Here is a 13197-nt window from a genome sequence, read left to right on the forward strand (position 1 = left end):
CTATTTATATATCATGTCTTTGACCCAGAAGTAGTCCTGAGGTCCCAAATGTTTGGAATCATGGCACCACCTACTGGTTATTGCTGGTACTACCTTGGAATAATGTGTGATCAGCTCCAGAATATCACCCTGTGTGTCTCTGGCATCCAGGGCATGAAGTTAACTTTTTTGGCCACCAGCCATTGTGGCGGGTGGATTTTGAAATCCACCAGCCACTGTGTTCTTTTACCAGCCAAATTGTTTTGTGTCCAAAATAAAAATGAACAAAATATAATATATATACAGCTCATTACTGGAGTAGCCTAACGTGCAAAACCTCTTTTGAATGGCATCAGTGTAGACAGACATATCAGTCAAGACAATCACCCGATCTTACAGTGTATCTCTGTAAACATTGTTGAGTCTCAGCGTTCTTCAGTGTTTCGTTGTTTTATTGGCTACCCGCCAATGTGGCAGGTAGGTTGAAAGTTTCACCTGCCAATGACAAAAGTTACCCGCATTTGGCTAGTTGGCGGGTGCCAATTTCATGCCCTGCTGGCATCCCATTCAACTTTCACCACACTGGTATTTCTACAACACATGTGAGGAGAGAGAGGAAGGAAACACGCCATTCCCTTCTATGCAGAAATGAAATGTGTCTGAAAGATAAGACATCACTGACATTCTTGATCAAAGAAGTATAGTGTATAGTCTATGTCACAAAAACGCAGACGTAGTTTGGATTGATGGGCACTTAGTCCCAATTTCTCAATTCCTTTGTTATGACTTAAAAAAAAAACATAATGTGCAGGAGCTGGCTTGGCATTATAATAAACCCATTTTATTATGTTCCTCATTACAAAATTAATATGATGCGTATACAACACAGATATTTTATATCTAATATATTTTATTTTTACAACAAATAAGAGGAGATAAAAACTCAACCAGAGCAACTCCTGTGAGAAATCGTCCATCCTCATCTCAAAAGACTGATGACTACAATCATCATCAATGATGCATCATACATTCGCAGTCATGGACTTACAGTTTAACATTCCATAACCACAAGAAACCTCAACCATAGCTCATTTGCGATACCAGATCGAAAGTTTCTTCTCACGTTTGATCTTCCTCTGCAGCTGCAAAGTACCATACAGCAAGGCCTCAGCAGTTGGGGGACAGCCTGGGAGACAAAACAGACTTATGAACAACCTTGAGCTGTATGTATCAGAGCAGAAATATATTACCAAAACATCCTGTAATTCTGAGCCATTTTTCTTTGTTGAATATGTTTGATTGTGTTTGAACAGTCACAAACAATTGATTGAAGGACTCCCATACCTGGCACATATATATCCACCGGAACGATGCGGTCACAGCCTCTCACCACAGAATATGAGTAGTGGTAGTAGCCTCCACCATTTGCACAACTGTGAAAAAAATACAATCATCCACCGGGCGATACCCTATGTGACTTTTCATTCCTTCACCACATAAAGAGAATTACAACTGTAGTGCTCCTGCAACATACATGAAACACAAATTCAAAGATTCAAATCAATCTCATTTTTACCTTCCCATGGATATGACATATCGAGGCTCTGGCATCTGATCATAGACCTATATAAATCACAAACAGAATATCTAAGCATCAAATATCGATTTTTTTTACCCCAAAGCATACTGATGGGTCAATATCAACATATAATCTATAGAAAGTGTACCTTGCGAAGAGCAGGTGCCATTTTATTGGTCAGGGTCCCGGCCACAATCATAACATCAGCTTGTCGAGGACTGGCCCTGAATACCACCCCAAAGCGGTCCATGTCGTACCTGGGAGCAGCCATGTGCATCATCTCCACTGCACAGCACGCCAGACCAAAGGTCATGGGCCAGAGGGAACTCTGACATACCACACACATACCACACACATATTAATATCCCTGTTTTACAGTATATATCATCATAGAAAATGCAGTTTAAAAGGGAATGCTGTGATTAGCCTTCCTTAACAAATCAATTCTATTCACCAAAATTGCCAAAGATAAATAGTAATGTCAATTGTATAGAGAAGTGTCATGTGGAGCTATACTGTTAATTCTTACCCTTCGAGCCCAGTTCACCAGATCATCAAGTTTAGTGATGACGTAATCTGCCTTATTGCTAGGGACAGCATCTGCTTTGGTCGCCACGGCAGTGCTCTTCTCTCTGAACGGAACCAAACTGGAAAAACACAGTTAGTCAGCCATAATAACGTAGTGGCCATATGCATCTCCTTCAGAAAACAGTGCAAAAAAGACTGCTATATTTCAGAAGGCTACCTCTTGTCATCTTTGCTTGTTTTCTCTCGAAGTGTTCTAGTCTGAGCAGCAAATGAGATGGGTCTGAGGGTGCAATTTGAAATGGGAAGTTGAAAAGAAGTCCACATAATTGGAGTCATTTTCAAGAACTCAGTACGATGGTCCAGGTAAAAGTCTTACCTAGCGTTACGAGTTTTGGAAGTGATGCAAGGGAACAGGATGGTATTAGCCTAAAATAGACCGCGTGACGCAGTTAATTCCCTGAACAAGGTTGTTAGCAATTTCAAGCTTAGATAATCCAGTTGCTAGCAGCGGTTAACAAGTTTTTCCATGCATATAAAACGTATCCTTTGATCATGACGCACACACAAAAAAAACATAAATAGAAAATCTAAGTAAAAAATGAATTTATTTAATGGTCTATGCTATGTACCAAACAGTGTTATTCAACCTGATGTCTGCTGCATTACTTGGAAGTGTATAACTTTAGCAATAGTAGTTCATATCTGCCAATAGGCCTATCACGGTAAATACAGGCCTGTTTGCCTCCATGACACCCACTCAGTGTACCGTCTAGCCTATAATTAGAGGAATTTTTCGCTGTTCGCAGGAAATGCAATATTTGTGGACATGAAAAACTACATGGCACTACATCAACCCTACTGCAATTTACTGCAGCAATACTACATATTGTCCCATGACAGCAGAGCTTTATTCTTAAGCTCTCCCTCGATAAGTGTATATTGGCAGGAAAAAAAGAATTGCCTATGCTTCTACCAGTCTAAAAGAGTACCAGGTTACACCAAGTTTATTCAAGATAATTCAATGAAATACTCCCACTGTGGATGGCTATTTATTCCCCCAACTGCGCAGTGATAACATTTCAGTTGCTTGTTCTGTTTTGTGTCGTACTTTTCAGAGAAAAAACCTGATTGCGTTGTTTGAACATGCACCAGGTGGCAGTAAAGACCTATCTATAGACACGTGGCCCTTAAATCAGTGGCCTGACCCAAAGCCACCGATCTTACCCTGTCAGATCTTCGAGTTTTCTTTTTTTCAGAATGTTTAAGTTTAGGATAGGATCCATGGGACAGAATATTGAAACAAAAAGTTATTTAATTGAAAGTGTTGTTTAGATAGGACTATTATATCGCTGACAGTAAGAATAATCATAAACACGCCAGCCAGCATTTTGCGATGTTGTCATTTATGTTAGTGTTACAAAGTTATGTTACAAAATGATATGCTTTGTAACAGCGATGGACATCTCATAATCAATCTCGCTACTTAATTACTTTTCTCTTGAGCCCTAAAGATCTAGAATCTTTGGCCACACTGTTGTTATGGCAACCGTCGCGTACGAAGTGAGACTGGCCTTTCCAGAAAGGCCGCCATGAACAGCATTTTCAACCTTTTGTTTTCAGCTTGCTTATGTAATATTTGTTTTACTTCATATTTATACACAAATAATTGGGCTGTTCAGTTGACGGAGACTTCCGCCGAGTCTGTTGAGAGGATTTCAAGAAAATATGGATTTATCAATATGGGAAAAGTATTCTTTACACAATATCGTTGCAGCGTTTTTTTTTTGGTCTTTTCACTGATTTTAGCTAAACAGTCGACTTTAGCTGTGTGGTAATGAATGTTATTATTATTGTGTTATGCAGATATTTGCAGACAGCAATTACTATCACATGAAGCAAAGGGCAGTGTTAAAGCAGTCGTTTCAAACTCACTTGCACAGTGTGCGACTGAGGAAGGATCCAATGGTGAGATTCTTTGACATTAAAGTTTAATTAATTTTAGGGAGAATAGTTGAAAATGCATTTGGTTAACAAATGCCTAAGTTTTCTGCAGTAGCCTACAACTTTCGTCCCATAACTGCAGGTATTTTTGTTGTAAGGGATGCCTAGTTAGGCTATAAAGCTGAAAGACTCCATGTCAATTAGCCAACAAAAATGTAGGCCTACTAGATTATTATATCCATAGCCTATGGTTGTCGGCGCTGTTTATTTTTGTATTTAATACCATTATTGTAGAGGGCTGGCTCATGCAAAATGTTGTCTGTTTAACTCTATGCTGCAGATTATCTGGTTTGCGCAGCAATCTGGAAAGTCAAGGAAGAAACGACACTCTTTCATACCACCCAGTGATCCTTTATTCCATAAGCAGTGGCATCTGGTACATATCACCTTTATAGATGTAATTGCAGTTTAGGTATATAGCCAAATTGTTTCAAATAATGTATCATTTCTTTCTTTCAACATGTTCATCTTCCTTAAATTCATCAGCAACCCTTGACAGTTTGCTGTCAATTGTAATTCCTCAGTTCCTAATTTTATTTCTCAGTCAACTACAGCATAGGGAACTAGATGATTGACACATTGAGGAATGCTAATACCCAATGCATATATATTTACAGAGTGAATCATATGGTCACAATATTGTGGCAGCATGGACTCGTGGGTACACGGGCAAGGGTGTGGTTGTGTCAGTGCTGGATGATGGGATTGAGAAAAACCACCCCGATTTTGCTGGAAATTATGTGAGCTTGCTAGTCATGGCATACACCTGCACATTGAACCAATTTAGAAACTATGCACTCTTTGCCAAACAATTACAATACTTTTAAAAAAATACTCTTTTTAATGTATTTGTAATGTTTTCTTCTATTTGTGTTTACAAAGGATCCTGCAGCTAGCTATGACATGAATGACATTGATCCAAACCCAGACCCACGTCCTACACCTTACAACAGGTAAATATTCTCCCTCTGAATATTCTAGAACTGGTGCTTAAAATTAGCCTGCTGAGATTGTGAAAATGCACTCTGTTTTCTATTTCCCAGTCATGGAACAAGATGCGCTGGACAGATTGCATCTGTTGCAAACAACAGTGTGTGTGGTGTCGGCGTGGCATATCACGCTAAAATTGGAGGCATGTGGTAACTGCTTGAGCGACAGCATTTTGCATAATTTGCCTGTCCTCAATTATGCTCTCTGAGTGGCCATTATGTTCACAGTATCTGATATAACACTACGCTTGTGCTGCTTTGTTTAGCTATACGGATGTTGGATGGGGACGTGACCGACTTGATAGAGGCCAGATCTCTCATTTTTAATCAGCATCACATTGACATCTACAGCTGCAGTTGGGGCCCACCAGACTCTGGTTCGGTAGTGGATGGGCCAGGGTTGCTGTCTCAGGAGGCTCTCATCAGAGGAGTGAGCCTGGTATGGCTTCATTCAAGCTCTTCCTAATTCTGTTAGATTTCACATCAAAGGAAATATTCTATATTTGGAACTTCTGAAATACTGCCTGCTTAGATTTGGTAGCTAAAGTAGTTGTTAAGTACATGTGAGTGTCTTTCAGCTGTTTGGAATTAGAGCCTTGTTTCAGTGTGAGTAGTCTTTTGGTCATTTGGTTAGGGCTAGGGCTAGCTCACTTAGATTTTATCTGGCACCACAATGTTGTTTTTGAGAGAACTCATACAGTAGGTCAATGTTCAGAGCATCCCCATTTTGACCAAGTGACAACATCATCTGTCTTTTCACTGGCATAGCCAACTGATTATATGGTTTCCAGACTCTCTGTTTCCAGAGTTAACATGAAAAGTTTGCTCTGCAGGGCCGTGGCGGCCTGGGTTCCATTTTCATTTGGGCCTCTGGGAATGGCGGCATGAACATGGACAACTGCAACTGCGATGGTTATGCCAACAGCATATACACAGTGACCGTCAGTAGCACCACAAATAGGGCAGGTGTGCCCAGCTACAGTGAACCCTGTGCAGCAGTGCTGACCACAACTTACAGCGGGGGTGATGGCCACCAGGATAGAATTGTAAGAACCTCAGTCTGGTATGACCCTATGCACATTTTCAGATATATTTTTTTATTATTTTATAATTATTATGTACGTTTATCATTATTATTAGCACACCTCATATCTACATACATTTCATACATGAAAAAACACAATCTGTTTTTCAAATGACCGTCTTTCTAACATATAGATTTTTATACTGCTCGACTGTCCAGGTGACGACAGACCTGAAAGGGGCTTGTACCAAAGACCACACTGGAACATCAGCTTCGGCACCCTTAGCAGCTGGGATCATCGCTCTGGCTTTAGAAGCAAAGTAGTGGCTTCTTTTTGTTTTTACAATCCTGTAACAAAAAGCAGTTCAGTCTGGCTCCGTTGGGTAGTACATCCATTTTTATTTGTCTCACCCATAGCCCCACACTTACCTGGCGTGATGTGCAACACCTAGTTGTGCGAGCATCCAGACGCCATAATCTGAAGGCAGAGGACTGGACAGTGAATGGAGCTGGGAGACATGGTGAGGACTTGTTTTATCCGGTAAATTAGTACCATCAAGACAAACAAAAATCCTCACTTTAGTGTCTATTCTTTTAAAATATTCTAACCTTGATGTCTAATGTTGTGGTTCATGTATTTGTGCTGCAACAATGTATCAAAACCAAATTCCCTCATCCTTGTAGCTTTTAAACAATCTGTTAGAGTAGTGGTGAAGAGGTACCGAATTAGTTTAGATCGGACTGAAAGGGTCATGCTCCTACAACGTTGTATAATAGGGTAATGTTAATTCTGCAATGTCAGAGACTCCATTCTACGCTTTATAAGTCAGCGTAGTATCAAAATGAGTCTGAAGTCAAGAACAACATTGTGTTGATTTGAAGTTACTAATTTATTAAGTTTATACATATACTTCCCCTAAGGTATGGCTATGCATGATAGTCATACATGTGATGTACTTGGTGTGAAACTTGGTATGCAATATGAGTTAGGTTTGTTTGCGATGGTGTTTGTTTCTAGTCAGCCATCACTATGGGTATGGACTTTTGGATGCTGAAAAGCTGGTGTGTTTGGCCAGAAATTGGAGTGCAGTGAATCCACAGAAGACATGCCAGCATGTGATTCTCCAAGATAGGCCCATGTAAGATTTCAGTTTCCTATTTGCATTTCATAGAAAGGTCACCATGGCCAATAACACATTGCTTTCAAAACCTAGAGATTTAGGCAAGTCAAGGCAAGGCAACCCAGAGGTTTAGGCCCAAATGCATTGCAAATGTAAATGCAAAAGGATATGAGCCCACTTTTGCTATGTGAGGCATCACAGTTTGCTTTGCTTTTTTTCCGTCAGCAAGATTGGCAGTTATCTCCGCATCAGTTGGAATGAGACAGCGTGCAGATGGAATAGGAGTCGCATCAGGTCCTTGGAGCATGTTCAGGCACAGCTCTCATTGAAACATGTGCGTCGTGGTGATCTTACCATCACACTTTTATCTCCTGCAGGAACTCGCTCCAACCTGCTCACCAGGAGGTAGTCTCAGCCAAATAAATATTCACCTTTCCATAAATAAACAGAACAAGGACTTCACCAAGTGGACTAGACCGTAACTATTGTAAATCCCCCAGATATTTGGATCAATCCAGCGCTGGATTCTCTGGTTGGAACTTCATGAGCACCAGATGCTGGGATGAAGATCCCACTGGAGTTTGGTCACTCATAATAAGAAATACTGGCAACCGCCACAACATCGGTAAATTTGTCAAAACGTGAAACCCAAGCCATAATTCTGCGAAAGAAAGATTCAGATTGATTTGGAAGCCTGTCTTGCTCTTTTATAGGGGAGTTAACACGTTTGAACATTAACCTTTATGGCACTGATGAACACATGTTTGGACGGCACATGGAGCGGACGCTGATCCATCAGTGTAGTGTGAAGAATACCGACGGAAGCTGCAAAGGTACAGTCACACATGGTCAACCCTACTGTTAACTCTACGCATGGACACAAATGTATTGTAAATGTTGATGTTGCCTTTCAATGTGCTTGATGTCCCTTAGTGTGGGAAATGGTAACAGGTGATCTAAACTTTAACTAGTTTAAATTAATTAAGATGGTTGTGATTATGCTCAACTCCATTTATTTATACAGTTCTTCTCAATGCAAATTAGCTTTGATGTGTTTTCCTCCCCTTTCCCATGGGTAAAGACTGTCCCTACCCACTGTACATATTTGAGAGCATCTGTGTGGTGACCTGCCCTCCCCACTTCTTTGAGTCGGACGGCAACAGCAACACATCTCCCCAGCGCCGCTGCATGCCGTGCCACCATAGCTGCGAGATCTGCAGTGGCCCTGAGGGGACCCACTGCCTGGACTGTCCCCCTCATTCCAACTTCAATCCCCAGCTGGGCACGTGCAACTCTCCCAACTACATCCTGGACAGGGTGCAGGAGAGCAGGAACCGCACGGCAGCCGTATTGGGCATCATGATCGGGGAGCCCATATTGGTTCTGTGCTTGATGACTGTGGTGGCGTGGCTGGTGAGCAGAACGATCACCCCCCGCCTCAGCCAGGTGACCTCAGCAGCACTGCAGGACAGCAATCCTGCTGACAGTGTCAGAAGCACCAATACCAGCCGGAGCGGCCATGAGGTTTCGGATATGGAAATGGTCGTTGTAAGTGTGACGGAGGACCAGGCAGCAGGACAAGGCGAGAACACAACCCTTAGTGGCCTCCTTGAGGAGAGCAGACAGGCTTGACTTATTCTGGCCTGCGTTTTTTATGGCAATTAACAAACAAAGTGTTTTCTTGTAGCGGTGCCGTTTTTCTTTGGCACTGTAGTGTTTTTATTGTCTGCAACAAGGTTTTTAAACAATAGTTTGTACGTGTTTATTTTCATTTTTTGTTAAATTAAGTCTTTTGCGTGTAAATTTAGAGGGTTAGGGAACATATTCATTCAATTGCAGTACAGCAAGTCAAAGGGTATTAAAAATAGGCAAGGGCATAAAACACATAAGACACGCAAAGAAACCATCAGAATATCCTTCAAAGCACTCCTTCCACAAACACTGAGAGAAATGTTCCTAGCTGCACTGGCTACATAGGCATCCACAATAAACATACACTGAAATTAACAGTCCTGCACAAGAGCAGCGAAACACAATTTAAGGATTTACTGGCTTGGAGCTCGCTTTTACTGGCGCAGCTTGAAGCTAACCCGAATCGTGAACCACAGGAATGGGATATATTTGGAGCAAGCTTTTTCCCCCCATCACGGAGCAGAGTTCAGCAGCATCCCCCATACGCTCTGAGAGCTCCCCGCTCTCTCCGGGAGTCCTGTAGTGTCTTATGTGTCACCAAGACTCATGGAGATGTTTTGGGGCCAGGCTGAGGGACTTGTATCGTTAGCATACACATCCTGTGACCCAAAGAAAAGGTCCCTTGAGCCGAGGTCAAACAGACAATAGATGTTGAAAGCCAACACGGCGAGGAGAGGGAAGACGGTGAGTCCTGATCCAAATGCTCTCCAGGAGCTGCAGGTGTGAAGTAACAGCCAGTAGATGATCCTGGGAGTAAGAGAAGGCGAAGGGATACAAGGAGCATTATTAGTTGTGTGATTTGACCTGTGAAAGGCACACAGAGGACCAGGATCTCCTGCTCACAACCAAAATGTTAAGATGTGCTGAGTGATGCTCTAACATATATTTCTGTGCAGACAAAGGTTGAAGGGGCAAGGAGACTTTTTGCGTTAACCTCGACTGAGACCCCACACCACCATAACCTTTCACGTCTTCAAACATTCAAATGCTAACCTTCCTCCGATGAAGACTCCTGCTAGGATTGGAATCACCCTCAGCTGGTTCTGAGGCAAAAAGGTGGCCAGGATGAGCAGGTTGAGGATGTAGAGGAACAGCTGTACCACAGAGCCCACCACGAAGACCTGCACGAGAGCCGCAGAACTGGGCTGTTCCACCACAGGCCTCAAGGAACCAGAGCAGAACCGGCATACCCCGGCGGTCAGCATCGCTGGAGGAGAGGAAAAAGCTAATTACTGATGTCAAAGACTCAAAGACTCATGTAGTGGACACTGAAAGTAATTGTTAGTTAAACAACAGAAGAAAGTTGGGTGGGGCAGAGAAAGAAGAAAGAAAAAAAAAAAAAGGCAGCCCTTTATTTCCTATTTTTGCCCAGGAAATTGCTGTGTTTGAATTTAGAAACCTAGCAGGACGGCCTTCTCATCCTTTCATGCTGATCCATGTGTTGTTTCAAGTGTAGAGTAATTCCAGAGTAAATGGTCCACTCTCATTCAGGTTCATCCTTCAGGCGCAAGTCGCCCTTTAATACAGATCTGCCATCAGTTTCCCATTACCCAGCCTAACTATACCCATAATAAGACCAAACGTTAAATTAGTCCTGAATCCGTGGTTAGGGGCCACTTCTACCCTCCCTGGCCATCTGGTACGTGGTGCTGAAGTCTAAAGCGTAGAGCAAAACCCAACTCACCAATCAAGATAGGAACAGCAGCAACTGCACAGCAGCTGAGAGTGAAGACCAGACGGCTGGTTGTGTCAGGGCACAGAGGTGCTTCTACAGGGGCGTATAAATATAGCGCGTACAGAATCCCTGGCAGGCACAGAAGGCAGGCAACAGTTGAGCAGAGAGCTGGAACCCGTCCACTTTTGCAGCATCCGCTGCAGCAGCAGCAGCCACTCTTGTGCTCCGAAAGAGCCAACCCCCCGTCACAGTGATCCTGGTCAGGTGCAGTCCAAAGGCCCAGTTCAATGGTTTCTGGTGGTGCTCGGATGAGGGGATGGCTTTCTCCTATCGTTGACTCTAGCTGATTCGATCCTGATGGACTCCACTGTTCATCTCCCCCACTAGGTAGACCGTTTGGTCCATGAGGAGGTGATTGGATGTGGAACCTTTCAGGAGTGCTTTCAGCAGGGTATGTAGGGACTAGGTTCATGGTGATAGGATCGTCTGAGGTTTCCTCTAGGTGATTATATGGTTTCTGGTGTTCATTGAAGCAAGTTGGTCCTATGAAGCACAGAGAACACTTTGAATGTTGTTACCAAATTATACTGATCCATAACATATGTCTGAACTCATAGTGCTGCTACAATTTGTATGGTCATATCACAAAGTCTTTTAAAGTTCTTGGCAGAGGAATCTTCTCACACTGGTTTCCTCACACACTAAAATTTCAGAACTGAATTCTAAAATGTACTATTTAGAATGGGAAGTGAAAGTATGGAACCCCTAATGTGGCAAAAAAAAAAGCACACAAAGCACACAAAACTATCTGGTGTACACAATAAACGTACACAAAATATTTGGTTTATGTTTTGCTCATATCCTCTTTGAGTTTCTGGGAAGCACATGAAAGTTCCGGTGTGCATGCACATGAAACTTTCTGGTGAGCAAACAAACTAATTTTTTTGCATAATGTCCCCTTATGGGCCCCTTAGTTAAGTGATTTAATTGGGCTGAATACTAACATGGAGCCCCCTAAAATAGGCCTAATGTGGTTTGATACTTTCAAGGACACTCAATTATTTTTCAACTACATTTTGCAGACACAGATAACTTTGCCCGAAACCAAATATGTTATCTTACAACATTTCTTATTACATCACTTACCATTATGGTCCTCGGCAGCCTGAGTTTGGAGACACAATTGAGAGCCAGGTATGGAATGAGTGGGAGAATGGAGCTCTTCCACAGAAGACTCTGGGCTGTCAGACACAGGAGCCAAAGAAATCTGGGTATCCAAGTCGAGGAATGGAGAGAATGAGAGACGTGAAGGATCAATATCCTGTAGTTGATTTATTATGTCATTGATGGATTCCTTCACACTTTCGATTTCCTGACTTCCTTGCTGATTGTTGACAGGGCGTCGTGTTGATGTCATTCTTGGGCCACCTGGAAAACAAAACACCGTAGACTAGGTTTTTGATTAATATTTCCAGCACCTCGTTGCCTGGAAATTCCGTCTGTGGCTGCCATGCCGTCTGTAGCTTCAGATTTCTAAAGCCTTGTTTGGAGTGTTTGTCTAAAGGACAAACCATACGGGGGTTCAGACGATTTTTCCAAGTCGTGCAATATGAACATCTGGGAATTCAATTTCAGAATCTCCCCCCTGGGGCAGCGCCAATTGTGGCGGGCAACGACGTTTGAGACATCCACATTCTGTGAATAGTAAGAAGATATCCACATTCTTTAGGACAGCCAATACAGAACGCCTAGCGGAGGTCTCTAACGAACCGTACTAGCTCTTGGATTCTTTTATTAGGCAACGACGCACCATCAGTTTGAGTCTCATTGTTTCAGGGTACCACATACCGTCAAAGAACTTTGGATCTATTACGGGATGCTTTAGCATGGGTGGTCATTGCATAAGAACGTTTTTAAAGTTATCCCTGAATTTAAACGATTATAATTTATTTGAATACCCAGTAGCCTATTCAAAGTTAATTATATGCGGAAGAACAATTAATCTCAGATGAGTAACTTATTCTTGAGTGGCCAGGCTACCTAGCCTACCTTTGGTTTACTTTTGTTAGTAGCTCTGCGACTATTCAGAAATATTTACCAGAGAATTCAGCATCTCTCGGCAAGAAAGGTGGCCGGTTTCCAAATACCCAAATAAAGAGAATAAAGTCAAGCATATTCGTCCAAATCTTTTGGTACTTACATGTAACTTCAGAAGAATTAAAGAAGGAACCAGTTCCTCATGGAATAACCTATAATCTCTGGTCTCCGCCGTGTGCTTCTTATTCTCTTTCCTCAGCAGACTCCCCAAACTTCTGAATCAAATTTCAAGTCAGACAAAATACTACACTTTATCCCCCGCCCACAGTTGTTCGGAATACTACACACACAGAGAAACACCATATGGAACGAATAACTGCGTTACGGCTGCGCGGTAATTTGGTAACCCCCCTTTAGACTGCCCTGCCACTTTGGTGTAGCCGATGCCGAGTAGAGATACTCAGGGAAGTGTTTAGTAGCCTTCCCTGGTCTGATTGAAAACCAACACCAACCAAAAACATCCTTTCATCTTTATAAAATCTGTGGTAGTACAATTGTGTTTATCAATATAC

At 42.3% G+C, this 13197-nt stretch overlaps 3 protein-coding genes across 4 annotated transcripts; 1 reads left to right on the forward strand and 2 right to left on the reverse strand.

The window, feature by feature from the left end:
• Positions 1-920: 920 nt before the first annotated feature.
• On the reverse strand, positions 921-2467 carry ndufs7 (NADH:ubiquinone oxidoreductase core subunit S7). Its single transcript, XM_062556854.1, has 6 exons — positions 2304-2467; positions 2088-2205; positions 1707-1886; positions 1556-1602; positions 1324-1412; positions 921-1165 (listed from the first exon to the last, which is right to left on the reverse strand). Exons 1-6 carry the CDS (start codon positions 2420-2422, stop codon positions 1068-1070), a joined length of 651 nt encoding a protein of 216 aa, XP_062412838.1. The 5' UTR covers positions 2423-2467; the 3' UTR covers positions 921-1067.
• LOC134102673 (proprotein convertase subtilisin/kexin type 4-like) lies at positions 2320-8948 on the forward strand. Of its 2 annotated transcripts, none has more exons than XM_062556851.1 (15): positions 2320-2449; positions 3950-4051; positions 4368-4463; positions 4705-4827; positions 4970-5040; positions 5131-5219; positions 5343-5515; positions 5910-6122; positions 6320-6420; positions 6518-6621; positions 7119-7239; positions 7447-7626; positions 7722-7846; positions 7935-8054; positions 8303-8948. In XM_062556851.1, exons 1-15 carry the CDS (start codon positions 2441-2443, stop codon positions 8851-8853), a joined length of 2178 nt encoding a protein of 725 aa, XP_062412835.1. In that variant the 5' UTR covers positions 2320-2440; the 3' UTR covers positions 8854-8948. The 2 variants fall into 2 exon arrangements, with proteins under 2 accessions (XP_062412835.1, XP_062412834.1); XM_062556850.1 differs by lacking the exon at positions 2320-2449 and adding an exon at positions 3677-3834.
• Positions 8948-12895, reverse strand: LOC134102674 (uncharacterized). Its single transcript, XM_062556853.1, has 5 exons — positions 12789-12895; positions 11735-12016; positions 10598-11131; positions 9907-10120; positions 8948-9660 (listed from the first exon to the last, which is right to left on the reverse strand). The coding sequence occupies exons 2-5, from the start codon at positions 12003-12005 to the stop codon at positions 9441-9443; spliced, it is 1239 nt and encodes a 412-aa protein (XP_062412837.1). The 5' UTR covers positions 12006-12016; positions 12789-12895; the 3' UTR covers positions 8948-9440.
• Between the last annotated feature and the right edge of the window lie 302 nt (positions 12896-13197).

Source organism: Sardina pilchardus, chromosome 15, assembly GCF_963854185.1.
Source record: "Sardina pilchardus chromosome 15, fSarPil1.1, whole genome shotgun sequence".
In the NCBI taxonomy this organism is placed as follows: Eukaryota; Metazoa; Chordata; class Actinopteri; order Clupeiformes; family Clupeidae; genus Sardina; species Sardina pilchardus.

Bases quoted from the DNA above. Each gene is read 5' to 3' on its own strand.
- LOC134102674 (XM_062556853.1), bottom strand. From the start codon at position 12,005: ATGACATCAACACGACGCCCTGTCAACAATCAGCAAGGAAGTCAGGAA. The intron at 11,132-11,734 runs GTAAGTGATGTA...TGTGCTTCATAG, and splicing joins GGCTGCCGAGGACCATAATG to GACCAACTTGCTTCAATGAA. The intron at 9,661-9,906 runs GTTAGCATTTGA...TCTTACTCCCAG, and splicing joins GGAGTCTTCATCGGAGGAAG to GATCATCTACTGGCTGTTAC.
- LOC134102673 (XM_062556851.1), top strand. The intron at 5,220-5,342 runs GCATGTGGTAAC...TGCTTTGTTTAG, and splicing joins ATATCACGCTAAAATTGGAG to CTATACGGATGTTGGATGGG. The intron at 6,622-7,118 runs GTGAGGACTTGT...GTTTGTTTCTAG, and splicing joins GAATGGAGCTGGGAGACATG to TCAGCCATCACTATGGGTAT.
- ndufs7 (XM_062556854.1), bottom strand. From the start codon at position 2,422: ATGACTCCAATTATGTGGACTTCTTTTCAACTTCCCATTTCAAATTGC. The intron at 1,887-2,087 runs GTAAGAATTAAC...GTGGTATGTCAG, and splicing joins TGGTGAACTGGGCTCGAAGG to AGTTCCCTCTGGCCCATGAC. The intron at 1,166-1,323 runs GTATGGGAGTCC...TTTGTCTCCCAG, and splicing joins GGTGGATATATATGTGCCAG to GCTGTCCCCCAACTGCTGAG.